This window comes from Bombus affinis, chromosome 16 (assembly GCF_024516045.1).
Source record: "Bombus affinis isolate iyBomAffi1 chromosome 16, iyBomAffi1.2, whole genome shotgun sequence".
Classification (NCBI taxonomy): Eukaryota; Metazoa; Arthropoda; class Insecta; order Hymenoptera; family Apidae; genus Bombus; species Bombus affinis.
Window position 1 is genome coordinate 3,771,483 of NC_066359.1, and position 23,046 is coordinate 3,794,528.

General features: G+C 34.4%; 4 protein-coding genes and 1 long non-coding RNA gene across 11 annotated transcripts in view; 2 read left to right on the forward strand and 3 right to left on the reverse strand.

Annotated features, from left to right (window-relative positions):
• The window catches only part of LOC126925454 (mitochondrial carrier protein Rim2), a 16,603-nt gene extending 13,390 nt beyond the window's left edge, over positions 1-3,213 (forward strand). Inside the window, exons 6-7 of one of the 4 annotated variants that reach the window (XR_007713933.1) lie at positions 381-874; positions 936-3,213. Coding sequence is in view for 2 of the 4 variants with exons in the window: in XM_050741016.1 (XP_050596973.1) it covers positions 381-658 (278 nt within the window). In the remaining 2 variants the exon portion in view is untranslated. Of the gene's footprint in view, positions 1-35; positions 94-380 lie in introns of those variants that run through there. The other 3 variants (XR_007713932.1, XM_050741016.1, XM_050741017.1) reach the window with 3 other exon arrangements.
• On the reverse strand, positions 3,204-17,800 carry LOC126925429 (hemocytin). 2 transcript variants are annotated; one of them, XM_050740957.1, is made up of 36 exons: positions 17,606-17,800; positions 17,389-17,538; positions 17,189-17,316; positions 16,947-17,106; positions 16,736-16,863; positions 16,537-16,632; positions 16,084-16,457; positions 15,427-16,006; positions 15,067-15,354; positions 14,559-14,989; positions 14,221-14,482; positions 13,909-14,139; positions 13,619-13,844; positions 13,339-13,544; positions 12,891-13,253; positions 12,478-12,816; positions 12,060-12,398; positions 11,657-11,991; positions 11,363-11,599; positions 11,072-11,285; positions 10,686-11,009; positions 10,468-10,590; positions 10,114-10,393; positions 9,829-10,038; positions 9,393-9,766; positions 8,880-9,320; positions 8,616-8,805; positions 8,220-8,551; positions 7,987-8,132; positions 7,567-7,936; positions 7,053-7,471; positions 6,694-6,992; positions 5,991-6,633; positions 5,560-5,899; positions 3,547-5,499; positions 3,204-3,473 (listed from the first exon to the last, which is right to left on the reverse strand). In XM_050740957.1, the coding sequence occupies exons 1-36, from the start codon at positions 17,704-17,706 to the stop codon at positions 3,283-3,285; spliced, it is 11,823 nt and encodes a 3,940-aa protein (XP_050596914.1). In that variant the 5' UTR covers positions 17,707-17,800; the 3' UTR covers positions 3,204-3,282. The 2 variants fall into 2 exon arrangements, with proteins under 2 accessions (XP_050596914.1, XP_050596913.1); XM_050740956.1 differs by having other exon boundaries at positions 10,468-10,602.
• Positions 17,801-17,956: 156 nt separating this feature from the next.
• On the reverse strand, positions 17,957-20,001 carry LOC126925450 (C1GALT1-specific chaperone 1-like). Of its 2 annotated transcripts, XM_050741007.1 has the most exons (4): positions 19,188-20,001; positions 19,015-19,113; positions 18,812-18,924; positions 17,957-18,736 (listed from the first exon to the last, which is right to left on the reverse strand). In XM_050741007.1, the coding sequence occupies exons 1-4, from the start codon at positions 19,999-20,001 to the stop codon at positions 18,599-18,601; spliced, it is 1,164 nt and encodes a 387-aa protein (XP_050596964.1). In that variant the 3' UTR covers positions 17,957-18,598. The 2 variants fall into 2 exon arrangements, with proteins under 2 accessions (XP_050596964.1, XP_050596963.1); XM_050741006.1 differs by having other exon boundaries at positions 18,812-19,113.
• Positions 20,002-20,059: 58 nt separating this feature from the next.
• LOC126925466 (uncharacterized) lies at positions 20,060-22,233 on the forward strand. The gene is made up of 2 exons (XR_007713940.1): positions 20,060-20,199; positions 22,078-22,233. It is a non-coding gene; the product is annotated as an uncharacterized LOC126925466 (long non-coding RNA).
• On the reverse strand, positions 20,697-22,997 carry LOC126925458 (tumor protein p63-regulated gene 1-like protein). Of its 2 annotated transcripts, XM_050741025.1 has the most exons (6): positions 22,661-22,997; positions 22,350-22,566; positions 22,098-22,274; positions 21,881-21,988; positions 21,379-21,512; positions 20,697-21,312 (listed from the first exon to the last, which is right to left on the reverse strand). In XM_050741025.1, exons 1-6 carry the CDS (start codon positions 22,773-22,775, stop codon positions 21,125-21,127), a joined length of 939 nt encoding a protein of 312 aa, XP_050596982.1. In that variant the 5' UTR covers positions 22,776-22,997; the 3' UTR covers positions 20,697-21,124. The 2 variants fall into 2 exon arrangements, with proteins under 2 accessions (XP_050596982.1, XP_050596983.1); XM_050741026.1 differs by lacking the exon at positions 21,881-21,988 and having other exon boundaries at positions 22,661-22,996.
• Positions 22,998-23,046: the final 49 nt, after the last annotated feature.

Genomic DNA, 23,046 nt, shown 5'->3' on the forward strand with positions numbered 1-23,046 from the left:
TCTGCTTCCTCCTTCAATTATGCTCTATTTTTAAGGCATTGCTCAGTGAGTTGGCTGTGGTTCAAGAGCAAAGCACCCAGTTTGTGCGAACTTCCTCACTCGCAAAAGCCTCTCTAGTTCTTGCAAACATCCTGCGCACTAGTACAACACGTCTCCACCACACGTGTAACTGCGCTTAATGTATCAGAATCTCAAAAAGAGAACTAGTTGCTTGGAGAAGGAATAATTTTATTTTAATTCTTTTAATAGAACAGTTTTAGTATCAATTAACTTCCATTTCTCCTGACAACGAGTTCCTAAAATCAAAGAAACGATCATTCCAATTTAAGCGAATAAGTTAAACTAAGATATAGTAATTAGAACAATTTGAACTGTTCCAGAAGTAGCAAGGACAAGACTTAGAGAGGAAGGTACCAAGTACCAGGCTTTCTGGCAAACGTTGAAGACTGTACACGCTGAGGAGGGATTACACGGTCTGTACCGTGGTCTCGGTACCCACCTAATTAGACAAATTCCAAATACGGCGATTATAATGGCAACATACGAAGCGGTGGTATACTTGCTAAGCAGGCACTTTCACGAACAGGCGATTAACATGAGCAACGGCAATGAGTCCAAGTTCTACACAGAACCGAAGGGTAAACGAGAATTAGCCTAGGACTTACTCACGGCCCCTGAATAATGGGCCAACAGCTCGCATCTTGTGGCGAGTTTTGAAAAAGTTACGTCTGTTTTGAAAAAAAGAAAATGAACAACAATGCCATTCAATAGAGCGTCCAGACGTTGGGAGAAGCCATTCGGACACGCGTTTCCGAACTTGGGGACCATGATGGCCGGTCAGGTCCAATTGAACACGTGGAAGGTAGCAAAATAGGTATCACAGCGCTGCTGTGTGGTCTGTAAGCGTAGCAAAAAGTAGTCCTTCCTCCTTTCAGGTAGCGTACGTATGTACGCGAGGAACAGCCTAAACTGTCTGTCTGTACCTTCGTCGACACATTCATACACACACACGGAGGCGGGGATCGTGAAGCTGGATTAAACGAGTCGGTTACATAGACTCAGAGTGCGCCGAGAGTAAGATTATGTCACCTTCTCGTTACTATTAATCTGCTAACTGGCACTTTCATTGTGGAAAATTGTTTTCAACAAAAAATCTTTTTTATTTCTTACAAATGTAGATATATTTTTAATAGATAACGTTAAGAATTACTAGAAGGTGAATTAATTTGATTTATCTCTTGAAAATGTATATAATTATAATGTATCACAGTTAAATTATTAAATTGGAAATATTGATAATTTTGTCTTTGCAGTTAACAGGTTAATGAAATCATTGAATTATGTTGACTGGCAATAACAGTAGTGCCAAAAGACCAAGTTTGGTCTGTAGTTGTTTCTAAAGACTTTCGAAACACGAGGAAAAAATTCAATTGTAGCTTAGAAGAAATCTCTGGCCTAATTTTGTATTGATTAACTATAATTAACGTAATCTAAAAAAAATGACCTCTAAGGTTAAATACTTAAAATTCATGGTCCTCGTGTTTCAGTATGGTAGAAACAATTCATTTCCATCTGATACAGTATTGCGATCTTTCTAGAGCAACATGTACACTTGATCTAAACCAAAAGTTATTGTTAAGTATGGTGTGAGAGATAGGTTGCTCTCGTCGGATTCTTCGTATCCATTTCTACTTTGTTATTAATTATCAATACATTATTCTGGTTAATGATTAAAAAAAAATATGACTATTGTCTTGCGCTATTCTTCCCAACGAAAAAGAAAGTTAGGGAACGATATCATCATAAATATAAATTTTCAAGACGATAAGGGTAGATGATTATTGTGTTTGCTTCTATTCATATTAGAGTAGGAAGATTTATTATTATTACTATTGTTGTCCGTTATGACATAAATCACTTTTCATTATTTTTAAATAATTTTTTCACGAAGCGCTCAAACGTCGAAATTCAACTTTTTCTTTGCGTAGAAAACCTATTTAAATAAAAGTACATCTTGTTATCAATTACGTTAACAATAAAAAATAAGAAATTAAAAATGTATATAAAAATTGGATAACAGTCTTTTTTTGCATGTAAAACTTGTAAAACAATGAAGAGAAAAAATTTACTATATTGAACATGTCAAATATTACCGATCGACAATTTCATAAAATCATAATAATCTAGAAATCGTGTATATAAAACAGTAAATCACATTCTATGTTACATGTATTAGTAGATTTGTGACTGTATTTTTTCAAGTGCACTACCGCCTCCAGTCAAGATAAAAATGATATAGTAAAAATGTTTCTTCTCTTTCTGTAATGTTCAGGGGGGAAAATATTTATAGCTGCTATCTTGTTTTTTGAATCGGTAATATCTATATAAACTATGCACTTAGAGATATATTATGTCAAAATATATTGTTGTTAAAAATGATGATTCGTTGAAGAAGAGATAAAATGTTAAAGTCATATGTATATTATATACACGCATATATATATGTACGTAAGAGAGGATTAACAATGTTTTATTATTGAGTGATATTTTAATGTTCGTAAGTTCGATTACGTTTGCGAACTAATACTGTTCAATATTAAAAACGGGAGTGTAACGTAGCTTCTTAATTTTTATACTTTTCTTGCCTTGATGTTACTCACGAATTAAGATTCTAATTTGTTTCTTAGTTTGTACCGTTTTGTAAGATGACTATAATTCGATGGCTCAGGTTTTTTGAAAACTAGTCTAAAACTTTTTTCATAAGTACTATTTTTGTATTTGTGTCGAATCGATTAGTCAGAGCTAGAAGAATTGTATGCTAAGATTGACACTGAGTAAATTTGGTTTGTCTCTGTTCGGTTTATGATGATTAAAAGACGAAGAAGCTGTGATTTTTAATTTACATTATCGGCTGAGTTTGGTATTTGGGAAATTATGTTTTTACTCCGAAATATATTATTAAATAATTTCTTTGTTACTCTAATAAATTGATATATATCCTTCATCATCCGAATTTTAAAGTACAAAAAAGTAGAAAAATTCATGCTCATAAGTCTTGTCGGAGAAGACTGAATTAGGTTTTATTGTATTTAGTATGATTCTGGAATTATAGTAATAAGAATGCCGATATACAAATTGTTAAAATGAAATATATATATGTATACACATACATATATGGATCCATCAATAAAGTCAACGAATAATATTTTTGTATTCTTGAGTGTATTTTAAAGCTTACATTTATACATCAATGTAATTATAATTATTAGTATTCCTAGATCTTTAACTCTTTACTCCGCCTTTTCTTCCTTTGTAACCACTCCTACCAGATGTACAGGCTGAGCAGGTGCAAGAAACTGGCACAGCCACTTGTTTCTTGAATGTTCTGTAGTTTTCACAAGTTAGTTCAACAATTAGAGGTTTATACTCTATTGGTTGACAACATTTGCAATTGGCTACTTGATTCCAATTCTCTGCAATTAAAAAAATAATATAAGTATACAGTAGTTCTGGTATAAATTATGTACTATATTTGTTAAGACTTGCCTGTATCGAAATAGGTGGTGGATTCACATTTACCACGACATTCTGTGACTCCATCAATGGGTTCTAAATTCTTGCAAATGCCATGTCCTCGATGCTTAATGTTGAACATACCAATAGTATTCTGTAACTCTAAGACTTCAGCAGCACAAGAATCAACCTTTTGGTTATACAATGTCAAATTGCACATTTTGCAACAATCCTGTGTGTAAATTGAGTTCACTGGACAATTAGTTATATCAGGACAGACTACAGAACTGCTGCTGATAACTAGTTGTTCTCCTTGCTTCATACAAGTAAATGAAGTACAATTATCAGTAGAAAACCAGGTTGCACCTGGCTCATATAACGTATCCCCAACCACGCAATAAGCCTGCCTACATTTTCCACAACATTCAGCCTCGTTTATCTCATATACCCAGCCAAGAGAACAATTTTTATCGCAAACTTCTATGTCTTTGTACTTTGTCACAACATCGTTCAACACACAGAATTCTGTAGCACATTTATCATCCAATAATTTCCACTTCTCTCCCGGTTTATACGTGGTACCATTATAACGGCAGCCAGTTTTAATAAACTGTGGACAACACTGACCTGTGATGTACTGCTTTTCTATCTCAAATTCAGCTTCTTCCCGAGCATCCATCTCTGGGCACTTCTGTGTGAGAGATTCTACGTAGATACTTCCATTGTTGGACTGGCAAGTGTACTTGGTACAGAAATCGGGAGAAAGCCATTCTTCGCCCACGTTTATCATTTTATTGTTGACTATACAAGCTACTAGAATGCATCGTCCACAGCAAGTGGTGCTCCTATTATCCGCGGGCTGATACTCAAAGCCAGGATCACAGGTTGTGATACATTCTTGCACCTTCACTTGTTTTTGTACCCCATTTTCATCCTTGATACACTTTATTAAAGTGCAACTGTCTTCAGGATTTGGTTGCCAGACATCACCAATATTGTATATCTCATCTCCATCCTTGCAGGCTGATCTCTCGAAATTAGGACAGCATTTATCCTCTACAAGAACTTCTTCTACAACAAAGTCAGATATATCTGGATGGTCCACTGCTTTGAGACACTCTGTAGTAAAGCACTTCGGTGTGGGACCCGTTTCAGAAAATTCACAGATGCAGGAAGTGCATTTTCCATCCATCCACTTTTCACCAAGCTTCTTCGCCACTATGTGCTCCGACATTTCTATCTTACCTTCTGATTCAACACTATACAAACATAAATCTTTTGGTGGAACACACTTGTAAGTGGCACAGCAATCGTCCCACTTTACATCAGATTTCAGCTCATGATATTCTGGACAAGATGGTGCTGCAGGACAAGTCTTAGAATCGCAGATAGTCATAGATCTCGGACAGCAACCAGAAGTGTTTGTCACCTGCACGAATCCAGGTTCCAGCTCTTCGACTTCTAGTGCGACTTCATTGAGGATAGGACATTCTGATGGTGGCACACATTCGCAGATGTACTTCTTGCATCCATCTAAATCTACAGATACCTTTACAGTTTGACCATAGCCACACTCTGGAATTTGAGGTTCTTCAATACAGAAGGGTGCCACAGTGGTTACTGTTTTTGGAATACAAACATATTTAGTACAACAAGATTCCTCTGTCCCATTAACGACTACAGGTGCCATGCTCTCTTCACAGATTGTGTCTATTGCTGGACACTCGGTTTTCTCGCAATTAATAATCTTTTTATTGCAAGTGCACCTTGTGCAAACATCTGGGAACCATATGTCACCTTCAACGTGTCCTTCTTCATCGCATAATGAACATTTTTCCTTTGGAATACAAGTATCATTATGAAAGACGAAATTTGGAGGACAAAAACAACCTTCTTCATAATTCTTCGAACATGTGGTGCTATTGATTTCGTTGATTGTATCGCAAGTCTCCTTACAAGTAAAACCACAAGGTTGATATACCAAGTCTAAAAACAAGATAGTATTTAAGTGATGAAATTTAATATAGATAAAAAAAAGAAACTTACGTGGAGGACAGAAGTGAGGACACATTTCACTACTTCTCCAGATTAGGCACACTCCTATCTGCTGACATTTCCTTGAATATGCTTCAAAACTATCACAATAGCTTCCTCCAGAACACATACTATCTTGACAGGCCATGAAATATGGCATTGGATCAACAAGATTATGACATATGTCAAAGTCCATTGTATCTAATAATTTCCTGCATGTAGCTTGATCTGTTGGTGATAGAACACACTTGCTTTGATTAATGGAAATACACGTATTCGTGTCTATGTTGACACCACTTGGAGATTCTGCGACCAACCAGCTTGTACCAAAATCTTGCATATTGTCCGTGACCTATTTACCAATAAATTAAGATCATCAGTTTTTTTTACTTTTCTATCGTTTCTTTGTTTCTCTGCTTATTGTATTAAGAAAATGATCATACTTGGCCATCTTGTTGCCTCAAATCATCTTCTGCATCTGCATTGCAGTTACCACAGAGACCTTCTATAGCACCTCCAAAAATATGAGAAGGAACAGTCAAGCTAAATGCAAAGTTCGGCTGGTAGCTGATGATCTCTAGTTGAATAGAAGGAATCAGTAACAACAGCTTCTCCGAAGGTGTTTGTTCTAGAGTCAACCAAGGTGTATTGAAGGGGAATCCGTACACTTTCGAACCATTCAATTCCACTTCGAATTCCTGGGTAGGCACACCCTCCTTAATTTTAATTACATGATTCTGGTAAAGAACTATGATTGCCTCGGTGCATATTCCAGTATCGCAAATTCTATTTGACACCAGAACCTGATAAGCGTGTCCTTCATTTCCCTTTGTGTTCTCAATAATATCTCTGGAGAGAATATATGTACAATTTCCATCGAATTTCACGTTTTTTCTATCGAAGGTGATGAATTTGGAGTTCCCTAACCATTCACAAATGCAATCCTTGCAATGTGTAGGAGGTACACATTCATCTCCATTGCGTACTGTACCCTCTGGGCAAAAGCAACCAGAGAAACATACTCCCTGCATTACTGGACAAGGATCTATCTGCTGCAAGTTCTCGCAACTGATCTCACATTTGTTTCTGCAATGAAATTACTCATAGCAATATGTCAGACCATTTCATTCATTAATTTTAAAATACCTGAAGCAATCTTTGTGAACAAAAGGCGCGGTGCAAGAGGTTGGGCAATTGTGAGTGCTTCTCCAGATAGATAGATCTATAGTTAGATCACTAGCTTGACATTCAGTGATAAAACTAGTTAATAAACGGCAACGACAATCGTTGTATGTAAAATTACTGCGCAGGCAGTTACACGTGCTTTCTATACAACCAGATACAAATTTTTCCAAATCCACAGTCTTTGAACATTCTGCAAAGGAGGTATCCTTCACTATATTACAGATTTCCCAGCTCTCTGCCTGCAAGTCGTGTGGACAAACCTGGAAAATTAAACAAATTTAGAATAAGTATAATACCGATGTTAATTTACACTGACGAACCTGTGGATCACATTCTGGTACTCCCTCCATGGCCCAACTGTTTCCAAATTCTATAGTGCTTCGAGCTTGACTTCCATCAGGTAATTCTTTATCGTTCATGGAATATCCATCGAAATATCCGCACAAACCATCTACTTGTCGAGCCCATTTTGTGGAAATTCCTATTTTCACATTCGAATTTCGATCCCATATCACCCAAAACCCGTAGTTGTTGGATAGTAAATATGTAATATCTCCTATGCTTGCTATCTTGAAGGAAGGAAAGTTATTACTGATTCTAGCTATCTGCTTTTGTGTGAAACTGTAATCGTTAATGTCCACATGCATATCGCCGGGGTACAGAAGAACTACATCTGCATCCAGAATCACTGCTAAGATCTTGATACACTGACCAGTGTGCGAATCACATTGTTTTTCCACTATAAAAAATATAATTAAGATATTTTCCTAATAAATAATTTCATTTATTAATTCTAATGAAATTATATTATAATTTGACACATAAAAGACTTACATGTTATGTACCATTTATTGGCAAACATATCTCTTGCTAGAATGTGATTGCAGATATCATATTTGTATTCCAGCTTGTCGAAAGTGTTGAACGTTCTTCCTGTCACATTGCAAACAGCTTCTATTGGTGGTGGAGGCTTACAAGTATATTTAGGACACTTCTCAAGTTTATACATGCTCATCTTTTCATAAACAACTGTGTAACCTGGTGGACAAGACACCTTTGGACAGGTCTGAGGTGCAGCCTGATTAAAAATTGGTAGTATTATAGGCACACAAGTAAACTGTGCACATTCTGTCTCACTTTTAATGTTTTCATTATCTGTATGTTTCGAATCATGATGCATAGACTTCCTGAAAGAAGAATTTGCGTTAATCATTACTAAACCAATGTATCTAAAATTTTATAATAATACCTTAGTCCTTTCGTTCTCAATGAATTCATGCCTGAAGATTTTACTCCCTTTCCCATATGGGATTTGAGATAGTGTTGCCATTTTGTAGGCGTTTTTAAAACTATCTTGTATCCCGGTGGGCAGACAGGATCTTGACACACGATTGAAGTAACTTCAACATTATAAAATGTTATATAGATCAAATTTTCCTCAATAAAAGTTTCATAAATGTAGCTGTCTTAAATCAATTTTTCAATACCTAAAGTTGGAGTAACTGTCGTACTTTCTATTTTCAGTGTAGTAGTTTCTTCATATTTTATTGTAGTCTGTGAACAATTCTTTTCATCATCTGGACAATCCTGAATCCCATTACACCATGAATTCTCATCGATACAAACGTCACTAGTTGGGCAGTGACGTGTCCCACTTGGACAAGGTTTGCAAATGCAATTGCAGAGTCCGTTAACCACTGGTCTCATTTCTGGCTCTTGACAAGGTTTACACTTTATTGGCTGACAGAATGAGGTACCGCCCAAGGTGCATGTGCATTCTTGACAATTTTCATCCATATAAATTACCCCCACATTATATCTAAAAAACGTTAACATTAAAATGCGAGAAAAGAGACTGTGTATGAAAAAGACGTGTTGCTTACGTTATATGTCCAACTACACAAGGACATTCTTGCTGGGCAACACAAGTATCTCCATTCCACCAGAGTGATTCTGTGCATCTACAATTAACTTGATCTTCAAATGGTACTCCTTTGCACACATTGCATTTTTCTAACATTTGTACCGTTGTTGGTGTTAATTCTAACTCCTCGGTGGTTGTTTTAATTGTAGCTATACAAATTAAACGTAATGAAGAACACAGAAGCGGAATTATTAATGTCCCAATTTATACAAGAGCTACTTACTATAGGGCAAGAAACAGCCAAGAACTTCAAGTTTGAGACCTATCTGTTTGTGCCATTTAATTGGTTGCACCTTCAGATATCTTGCATTCAATGGTTTATCAAAGTAATTCTTCTTAACGGTGTCGGAGTCAAAATTACCTAAGAATTCTCTTTCCAAGCCATTCTCATCCATGACTGGGTTCCACTGATAATCATCATTGCTGTAAAATACTTTATAAACCGTTGTCCAGGTGTCCTCGCTACCCTTAGTAGCGATTCCTGTTAAATTACGAGGCTCCAAGAAGTCAATCTTTACAAATTGGTATGGGTTGTCTAGTTTCGGATGCCAGATGCTCGGGGAAGATAACTTTAAATTCGGTAATAAATCAGTAGAAGAAGAGGATACTGAGACTTGTTCAGGAAAGATTAAACCATTATCTAGCCCCATTGGATCATCACATACTGGGAAAGAAATATGGAAAATAATATGATCTTATAATTTTATATAGCTTGTTTTTGTTTAAATCCAATTACCTGGTATTATGATCTTCTCTGTGATCATTGTAGTTGTTATTGTAACATTTCCTGTCACAGGTATAATGGTGCTTACCATTTCCTGGCAACCAAGCAATTCTACTTTCATGGCTATACCATTGTGCCAGGATAATGGATTGATTCGAACTATTTTGGCTTCAATAGGCTTGTAAAACTTTTGTTCAACAGACTTAAATTGATCCACAGGTCCTCTGAATACTTGTGGTTCCTTTCTATCATCCATAACATAAGAAAACGAGTGACCATCTTCTGAAAATAGTACTTTGTAGCTAGTTACAAATTTATTTTCCATTGTACTGCCTTGAATGATGATTCCATAGATAGGTTCCGGGTTCTGGAACTTTATATCCAACCTAAAAATGATCAAATAATAAGATTAATCATTTCAATGGATAAGATGTAATTGTACACTTACCATTGATCAGTAGTGGTATATTCAGGCTCCCAAAATTTAGTATCGCCATTCAGTAGTGCATTTTCTGGTTGGAACTCGAAACTTTTGATACTACTAGCATTAAAAGAAACCTGATCGTTCAAATACTGAACCAAAGGAATAAAATTGTTGCTAACACAGTAAGCTGGTGGGCTAACAGTACTTGGCATTATGATCGTGGAAGCCTCAGTTCTTTAATACATAAAGATTATTAGTATTCTTATTATCAATGAATTATAGCTTTCTAAAATTAATAAGTCTACTCACAAAGGTGTGGTTGAAAGAGTAGTTGCTTCTGTAGGTGGTTGGGTAATTGGTTTTTCAGTGGTTACCTTATTCGTTACACTAACACATAATGATTTATCACAAGTGTAATAATTATTTATACACTGACAGATTTCACATTCTGATTCCTTTAGAATCGCACCAGAAATGACTGGGAGCCCATTATGGGATTTACAGATACAGTCACTCTCGTCTACACATGTCAATGCATCTCTCCAGAATTCGTTTGATGAACACTGTGGTTTATCCAATGGTATGCACCCTAATTTTTTAAATAATTCAGTATTAATCTTAAAAAATTCTTTTTTTATTTAAAGTGTAATAAATGTACTATACCTGGCACACAATCTGAAATGCCATCACATTTCCCTTCCTTTATTAAGGTGTATTTATAGTAATCACAAACCTTGTTACAGTTAATAGCACAGTCGCTCCATGTCTCTCCCTCTTTACATACTTCTGCAAAAGGATCTGTTTTTTACATACTTCTTCTCCTTTTATGGTACCAAAAATATTAATAAAATATTTAAAAACTATTAGAAAATATATCATACTGGTTGTTATGTTTTTCTGTAAGGTAGTCGATGTAGTGCTCTTGGTGCTCGTGGTCGTGTTATCAGTTGTCCATTCAGTCGTATTTGGCATTGTCTGTTTCGTCGAACACTCTGGTCTTATTGATATAACATTAGCTGGCCAGTCACAGACTTGTATCTGAGGATTGTAAAACATGTTTTCTCCGCAGGATTTCTCCACAAATTCATTGCCATTGAGTCCAGGGGTGCATTGATAAAATAGATGACAATTCGTGGGATGAGATTCGTATGGATGTTCCATATTGCACTTTTTGTATGTAGGTTTTTCGGTTGTACTTGGTATTTCTGTAATATGAATTGACTTTATCATTAGACTAAAATAATCTTGATGTTTCCCTGATACAAACCTGTTTCTCCGGTGGTAGTTGCTGAACACTGGCATAAAACACTAATTTCAAAGTCGATACAAGGAAGACCAGGTTGAGATTGGCAATAAAGACCATGTTCTAAACTGCATTCGACGTCCAAACCAGTTTCTTTTGGTGTTAAGTAATCATTTACTGATCTACACTTTATATCAACCATTTGGTTCTTGTTACATATAGCAGATCCTTTGTTCGCCTTTCAAAAATTATATAGTAATGTAAGAGAGATGAAATAAAATAAATAAATGATTAAACAATATAATAAAGTATTACCAATTCTAAAGTTGAAGGTAAGGGTTCAATATCTTTAAATTTCTTTCCTTTAATTGCTGGATCCTGATTTATCCAAGCAGTCCAGCCATCCACACATTTCTGTGGTTCTTCTAGCGGTATAGTACTCGGCGCAGTGATAGTTGTACAAGGTTCTCCTTTGCATAACACTTTTCCACGACTACAGTAACACATCTGACAATTTTCATTCTTTACACTGTCACCCTCATAATAAATTACCTACAATATGAATTATCATTAGTGACGAAAGATATTTTAATCATTTCTTCAACATACCCCATTAATTTCAGTACAAGGTGTTTTACAAGTTTCTTTGGGAACGCATTCCGTGTAACTATCATTGCTATACACTTGATTCTGAGGACAAGATTTGACCGAACATCCTTCAACGCAAGTGTCTTGAGAACATAAATGAGCTTTATCCTTTAGAGTGATAAGATTATCGCAGGTTTCACGAGGACACGTTGTAACGCAAGGAGAATACGAGCTACATTTTTCATCACATTGTATGGGACAGAGTTCTTGACTGCGCCACTTTATGGGAACTCCCTTTGCATTACATTCCTGAGCGTATGCTGCCAAGGCAGTGCATAGACATTCGCAGTCTCCTCCTAGAATATGGAAAATACAGATATAGATAAAAACTTCTCTTATTTTTATAACTTAATATAACACTCACCTGTATCACAACTACAAGTATCATAAATGCAGTTGCGCATATAACTTTCCACCTCAACTTCGGAATGACAAGGATGAAAAACTGATGATTTTAATATTCCACACTTTTGTACAGCCCATAAGTTCCTCTCTGGATGTTGCACACAAGGATCCAGGACATCTTTCGGCTCGGGACAGAACTCGTTCTTCTTCCAGGAATCTCCAAATAGATTAGCGGACACTTCTGAGATTCCACCTGAAGGAGTTTTGAAATCATCCTTGCTATTATCATTGTAATCACCACAGAGTCCTTTTGTGCGCCCCTTCCAACTAGGCTCTAATCTTACATACACTCTGGTGCCTGTAAATATCATCAAAGTTTTAAGAAAAATTCTAAAATAAGTGTAACCAATGGAAAAATAGTGATCAAATAGTGATACCTTTATCCCATTGTACAGTCAACCCCATATCTGGTACATCAATAAATACAAATAGTCCAGCTTCTCTCATGGAGATCCTTTTAAAATTATCTGCTGGAAGTTCCTTTCCTCTAGTTAAAACAATTCTTTCTGAGTTTTGACCACTTCCAATGGTAAGAGTGATCGATTTAGAGCAGGATGTCCCGGTTGTTCCACAGGGGACATTCTGAATAGACACGTCGAAGCAGTCGTCCTGGCTCAAAGAACCTTTCACAAACACGTAATCGCATATTCCTTCGAAATCGTAAAGCCTCCCATCAAATGTCTTATAATGAGAGTCTCCCCAAGCAGAACAAACTCCTAATAGAACAGAAGTTTCAATAATTAGATAAAATTGAACGTTTCATGGGATAAAAAGACGTTTATAATGTTACCTGCACATGTCCTATCAGTGCATTTCCATGTTCCATTGATACACTTGCATGTATTGCAGTCGTTTTGTATAATAGATCCTTCTTCATAGCTCTGACCTCCATGATGACATGAACAAGATTCCTCTTTGATGCATCTACCATCTGGCTTATCCAAAACATAACCAGGTTTGCAAATGCAGCCAGATTTGCAGATTGACGGTTTCTGGACTGGTTTGTACATATTATGACAGGTTCTAGGCTCTACTGGTACACAGTCTGTAACTTCCTGATTATTGCTTGCCACACATGAGGCCAATAGGTCCTTGGTTGCTGGGTATTCTGTAATTTCATTTGGTGTGGCTTCCCGACAACTCCAAATTCCACCTGTTTAAAATAATTCATGAAACTATTTATAAAATTCAATTTAATATTAAAATAAAATACTTTTTAGATTTATAAAAGTCAATACCTGCACAGGTACAAAGTTCGAGCGCTTTATTTCCAGGTCTGACTTCTTTGTGCCCTGGACTAAACTCCAAACCACCGTAAATGCATGGACACTGTCCAATTGGAATACATTCCCCATGGATATCCAATGTTTCTCCCTCTGGGCAGTTACATCCCTCTACACATTCTTGTTTGCAGTCCTGATAAGAAGATATGTCTCCACAAGATCTGGAAATATTGAAGATAACATTACAGATATCTTACATTTATTGGTATTTGATTAATTTTGGATTATGGCATGCCTGGTACAACTATCTCCACAAATTTGATAAACTTGATTCCCTGGACAATGAATTTTACATTCCTCTATGTTCTGATGCCATAAAAGCTTTATTCCAGCAGCTGCACAATCTTTGGCATATGCAGCCAACATAGGACAGAGACAGGATTCAAGTTCAACTTTACAAGAGCACATATCAAACAAACAGTCTTTGTAAAATATATCCGGGTCTACGTGCCAGTGGCAACCTAAAAAGGAGGATTATAAATAACTGAACTGGAAGATTTGTTAGACTAAATCTAGATACTCTACCAGCAAAGATATCACTGAATAAATAAGAACAATATTGCTTTGCAGTGGCTCGTTTTTCTGGATCAAGATCACAGGGATGATCCAATTCTTTGTCTGCGACATTGGGACAAAATTCATCACATTTCCATTTGTTGGCAAAGGCAATTGCTGTGTTTTCAATGTCACCCTCTGGTGTAATGAAATCGTCCTTCTGATTCTCAGAAAATGTGCCACAAAGTCCCCTTGTATTGCCTAATAATCAATGTAGAAAATGGAAAATGTGATATAACGTTCTATATAAATAAATTTAAAGAATAATGAAGATTAATTAACCATGGAATTCAGGAGGAGTATTAATATATACGCGAGAAATTCCGTCCCACCATATCTCCAAACCATTCGGCAATTGAACGATTAAAAATATACTGCTTGCAATGCGTATTCTAATTCCATGAATAAGTGTAGGAAATACTGTTAGATCATCTCCGTTAATCAATACTTCTCTATGTTGCTTTAGCTTCATGCTAACGTCTTTGTAATTGATTGTGATAGTCTTCGTACAGGAAGGAGCTTCAGAAGGGACATGCCCCATATTCTACAAATAAAATTACAATTTTTTGATAACGAAATATATTAGAAAATATTAGAAATTAATAGTTTTATAAACAGACCTCCGATATTGCACCAGAACAGGGAACATTTTCACCTTCGATACTGTAATCATCACCCTTCATCAGATAATACTTGCATTTTCCCATAAAGTCATAATGTCTTCCATCAAAAGTAATATAATGGGGATCTCCCAGGACAGCACACCTAGCACTGCATTTTGTTTGAGTACATATCCATTTTCCAGAAAAGCATGTACAGGTATTGCAATCTTTTTGTACACTCTTCCCAGGCTGAAACAATTTCCCACGCAGCCTGCAGGGGCATTCATCAGATTGAATGCACCTTCCTTCATAAGCTACTGTTCCTTCCGGACAAAAACAACCCTCCTCGCAATCCTTTGTATTTGGTTTCTTTTCCTCTTCTGTCCAGCAAGATGATTCTATTTTTGGACCACATGGCAGGTATATTCGTCCACTGCTACATGTCATGGCTATAATATTATGGAATGATAGAAAGTACTTTTTTCGTCAACAGCTTATACATTAAATTAAGAAGATTCTAACTTACGACAAATGTCATCATTCCTCCAACCAGATAGAGACACAACTTTTTTATGAGCACATTGCCTAACGTATACATTCATCGTATCACAGGCACATCTTTTTCTGTCATTGTCTAAGCAAGAACAGTAATCCCATACACAGGCTGCCTGCAGCTCAGGAATGTTAAGTGTGTTAGCACAAGCTTTGAATCGGCGATCAGAAAATAGTTTTGTACAAAATTCAATGGCTTCTTTGGTAATTAATGAATCAGATTCACAGGAGTGCTTAGTTTTTGGATATTCGTCGCACATTTCTGAAAGAATTAAATGAACTCTAGATATTAATAACTAAAAAAATGTATCTTTGTAGAGTAAGAAAATGATACCTCCAATATTTTCTGTCCGCCAAGAAGTAGCAAATGATGCAATACTTTTAGTATGTTCTCCATTCTTAGTTATTAAATCGTCACTTTTATCATCATTCATATTTCCGCATAGTCCGGTCGTTTTATTCCACATATTTTCTAGAGCTTCAACTTGTAACATAAGAGCACCATCCCATTTCAACTGAATTCCCAAAGAGTCCAAAGTTATCACAATGAAGTGTGCAGACATTTCAGCTCTCAATGCAGAGAGTTGTGCTGGAATTGGAAGCTGGTGCTTTCGAGTTCTAAATTCTGGAACACCATCTTTATTTCGCAACAAAATGTATTCTTTGTCCTGGATGAAAATTTTGATAATCCTGAAACAGTCCTGATTTTTGCAAGTTGGACTGTTGTCCACAGTTACAGTGAACAGTCTGTTCTGTGCTTCCTGTACTAAAATATGAGAACATCCACTATCGAAGCTGAAAACATTGTCATCAAAGGTTTTGTAGTGCACTCCACCCCATGTGAAGCAGGTTTTTGGAACTGGTTTCTTCTCTTCAATAAACAACAGGTTATTCTCCGATGGATTAAACATCATCTAACATTAATCAAAGTATAATTCAGTAATACAAATGTTTCATATTCAATTTTAAACTGCTGGTCTTAAATTATTACCGTATTCGTGACCATATTAGATTCATGATTGCTATAATGTTGTGTGAGCCCATAATTTCCTTGAAACAATGATAACTGATTCGTATGAGATTTGAAAGTATCCTGGTAGGTCCAAGTATGATTGGTCTCCTTAACATAAGAATTATACGTTGTCCCCAAAGAAATTATGTTCATATTATCGCCGTAGTTACATTGGGGAATTGGTTGAGGTGAAAAAACACCTGTTTCATAGTTGCAAATATATGCAGAAGCTGAAGGGAACTCAAATTCTATCCCATCAGGACATCTTATGATACATGAATAAGTATCATCAACACTTGTGCAGGAAAAGCCTCCATTAAAACCCATTTTCTCCCCATTGCAATTATCAGCAGCTATATCAGAATTATAATCAATCAATTACTTAGATCAAATAATGTTACTTTATTAAAATAAACAAATTATTATATTTACAATATTGACATTGGGGTCCTTTGAATGCTTGAGGACATTGGCAAAAATTGGATGGGAGACAATTGCCACCATTCTGACAAGGTGGATCACACACAGCTATAATAAACAATCTTTATATATGTGATAATATAATATTATGATAATATGATAATATAATAAATCTAATATTTGAATTAAAAATTGAGGATTGAAAACATACGTTCACAGTCAGGTATGGAGACCCAGTCTTCCCTGGTGGGCTTCCAATTTCCATTCTTGCACATAAGATTAGTGACTGAGGTGCCATCCGGGAACGTAAAATTCTTCATACAGGATATGGTACATGACCTAATAAAAAAAATATTGGGACAATTAAATATTTAATATGGACATTTCAAGTACAATATAGTTCAACATTCTTAAGATCATACTGTGAGTTGCACTTCTTATGTGCATTAAGTATTGGAGCAGGGAAATTTAAACATGGTTTGTTCTCGAATTGACATTGTGGTCCAGTGAAGTCCTCGGGACAATTGCATTGATGGGGGGCGACGCATATTCCGTTGTTCAAACACTCTGGTATACAAATTGCTGAAAATATAAAAATACATTTATCTTGCGCGTATTATACTTTTTACACCAAAGAAATTGATCATCTTCGAATAAAACTCACGTTCACAGTGAGGAATAGAGTCCCAATCTGTACCATAAATATGCCATTCCTTGTTCGCACATGTTATAGCTAATCTTGTTACTCCGTTTGGAAATTCGTAATCACGCTTACAAGTTGCAATACATCCACTATAAATAAAAATTGGTAAACATTCAGATGTAACACTTCAAGATATCATCCATTAATCAATAAAAAATCACCTGTCTATAGAGCAAATTATTTCACCATGTATGGGTGGATCTGGTTTCTTACTGCAACCTCCTGGAAATATAGGCAATTTCCTTTTACTCTTTGTGCTCTTCACACTCTCATAGACATGTTTTAGAGAGTCATTCAGTGAGATAGTAGCGCTGAAGAATTTAAATATCAATTAGATTTAGTCTTAAAAATCCTGAGAAAAAGTAAAGAATCACTTACTCTGTTATAGCAGAAAATTCCGATAGATTATCACCGATAATTAGTTGATTACAGGCCGTAGTAATTATAGCAATGTTAAGAAACGCTTTCCACAGCACCATGTTGAAGTATCTACTTTTATAACATGCTTGTTAAAAAGAAATGTTTACGTGAAATGCTCTTCGCAAGTCTTCTCTTACCAAATATACAAATTAATACATTTCTTCTTATATATAGCTACCTCCAGGAGGAAGCGGATAACCGATAACTGAAATCTTACTTGATAAATTAATTCGACGAAATAATATAAGTCATTAGTGGGATTTATATCGTGTCGAGGATTCATGCCTGGGATTCGTGAATTAACAAAACTTTGCTTTTGAAAAATTACACATTTATTGTTACAAAATTAAATGATTTACATGATAATTATCAAATGAAAATAAGCATTAAAATGTATATATATATATGTATATTATCAGGTACTCTAATAGTTCAATTACAGTTAAAAATAATTCTTTAGAACACTTTGTATATCCATCTTCATTAGCCAGAGATAGATCATTCACATAGAAAAGCATGAGGATGCATCGTTCCAGTATTCTTGACATATATTTAAAATTGGAGTTGTGATTTGATTACCGAGGTCATTACAAGCGTTAATGAGTTCTTAATTAGTCAGATAAGGCAACAATGGCGTAACAAGGGAAACAGTTATCAAACAACGCTACTCCGTCGTTCCCACATTTGTCATATCAATATAACTCATTAATAAACTGTAAAACCTGATAACCATTTCAAGTTTTTAACAACGTCATTCTATAAAAATTCAATGTTTATTCACAATCAGTTTCGAACAATTTCAACAATTATTAAACTATCTAACATAGACAACATTGTTGTACTTTAAAATTATTAAAATATGATATTACTTGATATAAAATATCGTTAAAAAATCTTCAGTCAGTATAAAACATATAAAAATCATATATGGATGATTTATTTAAATTTATCTTAATCATTAGCCTGATAATTTTTAATTAATTGTCCTGGTTCAGAATATTTTGCATGCCATATTTCATAGTACATCTCGCTAGAAATGTTATTTAAATTTGTAATATTAAACTCGTCTTCCAACGCGACTCTCCAAACCTGAAAATAGAAATATTCAGTTAATTCTAAGTTCTTCCTTATCATAATACATTCATAATAAAATAATAATCATACATCCTTGTCGGATATGGATATTGCTGCTTTTCTACTTCCAAAAACAGCTTTCCTCTTTAAGACATGAAAATGATATAGTAAATAATTCAATGTGTGCATTTTTTCTGTTTCTCCTACATTAAAAGTAACAGATATAAATGAGCAGCATTCGTTTTTTACTGGGTATAATGCACGAGTCCAATAAACACCAGTCTTAACAATACCCCATAATAAAGATTGCAAAGAGTATCCATGAAAAGTTCCCCTTAAATACTGGTCCCTTGTATCAGAAGGATAAATTCCCATAGAAGCCAAATGTTTAGCTGAAAACAATTAAAAGCTATAGTTTAATTATAGTTTTGTAGATAAGGAATATCAAGAGTGATAAAAAATTTACCGAGATAATAATCTTCCTGTTTCCAATATTTGCCACTGATTACACATTTTTCTGAGTTATCAAACATTTTAATTAGCTTCCTAAGCACTCCCACGCTAATTACATATCCAGCATCAGCTACATTATAAGGTTGACCCCAGAGAGTAACTGCATGACCCAAATAATGATCCTGAGTGTGATTTAATGGACCAAGCATGTACCGCAAATTTTCAAGAACCACTAATGTATCATCTTTTACAAAGATAAGCCATTCTAAAGTTTCACTGCTCTTCCACACATACCTGAAGGCTTCACATAAAAGTTGCCACGAAGATACTAATTTTGTATCAAAATTTATAATAGGCATTTTAGGATCTTTCACTTGACCAAAGAAATATATCTTGTTACAGTGTTTTCCCCAAGTATCCTGGATAGATCTAGCCAATTTAACTTTTTTTACAAATACAATACAAGTGATATGAATATTTGACTTCAACCACTCTGCTTCTAATTCTTCCCTACTTTCAGGACCATAAAGATAAGTATCCATATCAATATTTTTTGACCTCAGTTTTCTATTATTCAACCATTTACTATATGTCATGTTTGTAGAATCTTTCCAACTCTGTATAGTAATCTCTCGCTTGATCCATGTATCAGACATGAACCATTTAAGATCATTTCTGTTTGTAGAGTACAAATTTAATGATGATTTCTGACAAATGGAAATATTGTTAAATAAATCTTGAGCAGCAAATAAGATCAAGGCAAGGAGAAAGCCAATTCCGAATCCAATTAGAAACACAGGCCACAATTTAAGACGATAGAGATACATCTTATAGTTTTGACACTGATCTGTAATACTGCATTTCTATCATAGAGCTTTTTCCTCTGAAATAGCTATGATCTAATAACATTAATTGACTCTCGTTGAACTCGTAAATGGTTGATTGCATTAGATCATTCCAATCATGAATTCTGCATCTTATAAATCATATTTGTGTCTAAAGGATCTACAAATAAAAATAATAAGGTATGTGTTATTATAAAAATTATAGAAAAAATTGTTTAAAATATGTACTTACATTTATCTATATTACTTACTGATAAAAAACGATCGAGTGCGCTAAGCGACCTGATATTATGTAGATTTTGTTATTTCATAAATATTGCTATTTTCTTGTAATTTTGCAATTTTATTAATTTGTATAACCTTTTGTTTGTGTAACTGTATTAAAACTGAACGACATAATGAATTAGGTCAACAGGTGGTGTTATTACTTAATACATTTGAACATAACCAACTAGTAATATATTTTCCAAATAAAATATTTTATATCTCAATATCTTTTCTTATCTGTAGATAATAGTTGTTGTAAGATAAGATTACTGTGGTTGTTCAAAAATTATTTTTTGCATATAAATTTTTATTTCTAATATTATTATCTATTATTAGCATTGATATTTCGAAACAATTAGAACAATTTATTAAATGGTAAAGGATAATAAAAGAAATTTTTCTGTTAAATATTAAGGAAGAACTATCTTTATTTATTATTATTTTTATATATATTATAGAGAGGTTAAGCGCCTTGTCTTTACAATAAGGAATTATAAAACATAGTTTTATATCTAGAAAGTGTAAACGAATTATCTTAACGCGATGTTTAATATGTAGTTTTAGCATTCTGTCTGCCAGGTACTGAGTGAAAATGTTTGTATTATACGCTGTAGAATTATACACGATATGCTTAATAGTATTCCTCAATAGAATCTTTGAAAAGTAAATAGAGATCTATTTGAGAGTTCTGTTATGTGGATAAAATACAATTGTATCGCTAATTTTAGTATTTCATTATAAATATCATAAAATTTATAAATAGGAGCTTTGAGTTTTGGAAATTGGAATGTGAATGTTAGAGAAATCAAACACAAATTTCAATTTCTTATAAACTAGATTAAAAACTGACTTTGCCACGAATTTTATAGAAACCTAATCCATTTCTGTTATGTACTAAGGCACCTACACCAAAGTAGTTTTCTATAATAATAAGACCATTTCTTATAATGCAATCTGATGGTAAAAAATCTTTAATCAATGACTGTAAACCTTCAACATTAAACCTTGCTTTCTCTGCTTCTGATCCTACAAATGGCATCAAAGTTTTACAAGTAAATAATTGTTGTAATTGCACAAATAAAGTAAATTTACCTTTGTACCAAAATAATGGATGACTAGCATAAGTAAGCCATGGTATATCCTTTGCAAATGGATTCCATTTCTTAGTTAATGGTACTGGATTGCCTTTGTTCCACATCAGTCTTATCCCAGACATGTGCCTTTTTCTGGAAAGTCAATTTTAATTTTATACAGTAATTACAAATGAACTACTATTACAATTACTATTATACATATAGCAATATTTAAAAATAAATATATATATATACTTGAAATTAGACAAAAAAAATAAGTATTACATTAATTACCAAAGCAACAGTCTGCAAGCATAAATGTGAATATTAACTAAACGAACTAAACAGTTCTATTATATAATTTGCATTTCACTTAAAATGAAATTATTTGAAGGTGCCTACATGTATTTAACACATACGAGAACGATAATACTATTAACAGAAATCAATAAAAATGGAACAAAACATTCTTTTTTTCTAAAAAAATAATTGTCTCTGTTCTACGTAATAGTTCAGTGTACCTAGGTTCAAACTGTGCAAAATCTGTACAAGAGACAAGAGTAGACCACTCTTGACGGCCTGCGTAATGAAATATTGATGATACACCCTCTGCCAATCCACTTAATCGTCTAAAAATCGTTCATAAATTTGTAAACAATACAAACTAACTGTGATCCATTTTTTCACCTATAATTAGATGGTAATTTTTTATTGCGAGAACGTCACGATGATACTTACGGTGCTAAGGACGAAGGAGGATAAACTAATTCGCCCGAGACGAGCGTATCAATTTGCAACAAAGGTATCCGATTGTACTCTAATATCTTTAAGGAAATGAAGTCATACTTTATCGAATAAATAGCTTTTTTTGAAAGTATGACTAATCTTTCTTTCTCAATATCCCACAGACTTATTCTACAAATATGTCCTAATATTAATCATCATATTATATAATAATAAAGCAAGATTTATATACATTAAGTCTCCTACTCTGTCAACAGCCAGCTTCCAATAATATCCTTTTCCTCTTCATTTATTAAACTCTCTTGACAATCTTTTAGCGCTCTGTCAACAACTTCGTTTCTATCAGAGAAAAAAGAGTGAATATCTATATGTTTGAAAGGGATATTAGACAAGTCCTTCGATGATGGAACTTCACTTGAAGTATATGTCTCATTCTCTCTGTTCTTCTTTGCAGTATCAGCTCCTTTTAACAATTACAGAAAATGCTTTTAACACGTTAATCTCATTAAGATATCAAATAGAAAAACATTTTGACTCCCAATATGCAAAATACCAACCAACAGGAACAGTGTTTTGACTATTCAACTCATTGACATCGAGTTCTTTGGTGATTTCTAGCGTAGCTGTTTCAAAATTTCCCGCGGGTGCTTCATCGAAATACGTTTCATCCATCGTTTATAGGTTATGGTTCTCCTGTTTGATCAAAAAATTCCGTTGTTTTTTGTTGTTCACGATATCAGAGTTAGATAATTCTTGCTATATGACAAAAACAATATTTTCTTTCGACTAACAACTTTTGTAATGTTAATAAAACGTATATATCCGATAAATTCTCAGAAACAGTTTGACATTTCAAGTATTCACGAAAGGCGCCATATTTATGAAATTTATCATTGATAACGTTATCAAAAGATAGCAAAGAATTTGTTATTATGATTTCTGT

Bases quoted from the DNA above. Each gene is read 5' to 3' on its own strand.
- LOC126925450 (XM_050741006.1), bottom strand. From the start codon at position 20,001: ATGTATCTCTATCGTCTTAAATTGTGGCCTGTGTTTCTAATTGGATTC. The intron at 19,114-19,187 runs GTAAATTTTTTA...AATTGTTTTCAG, and splicing joins ACAGGAAGATTATTATCTCG to CTAAACATTTGGCTTCTATG. The intron at 18,737-18,811 runs GTATGATTATTA...TTCTATTTTCAG, and splicing joins TATCCATATCCGACAAGGAT to GTTTGGAGAGTCGCGTTGGA.
- LOC126925458 (XM_050741025.1), bottom strand. From the start codon at position 22,775: ATGGATGAAACGTATTTCGATGAAGCACCCGCGGGAAATTTTGAAACA. The intron at 21,513-21,880 runs GTACACTGAACT...TTGACTTTCCAG, and splicing joins TTTGCACAGTTTGAACCTAG to AAAAAGGCACATGTCTGGGA. The intron at 21,313-21,378 runs GTAAATTTACTT...TGCCATTTGTAG, and splicing joins TCCATTATTTTGGTACAAAG to GATCAGAAGCAGAGAAAGCA.
- LOC126925429 (XM_050740956.1), bottom strand. From the start codon at position 17,706: ATGGTGCTGTGGAAAGCGTTTCTTAACATTGCTATAATTACTACGGCC. The intron at 9,321-9,392 runs GTAATTGGATTT...TTTCTTTCCCAG, and splicing joins AGAGAAGATCATAATACCAG to TATGTGATGATCCAATGGGG. The intron at 7,937-7,986 runs CTAAGGTATTAT...GTAATGATTAAC, and splicing joins ATTCATTGAGAACGAAAGGA to GCAAATTCTTCTTTCAGGAA.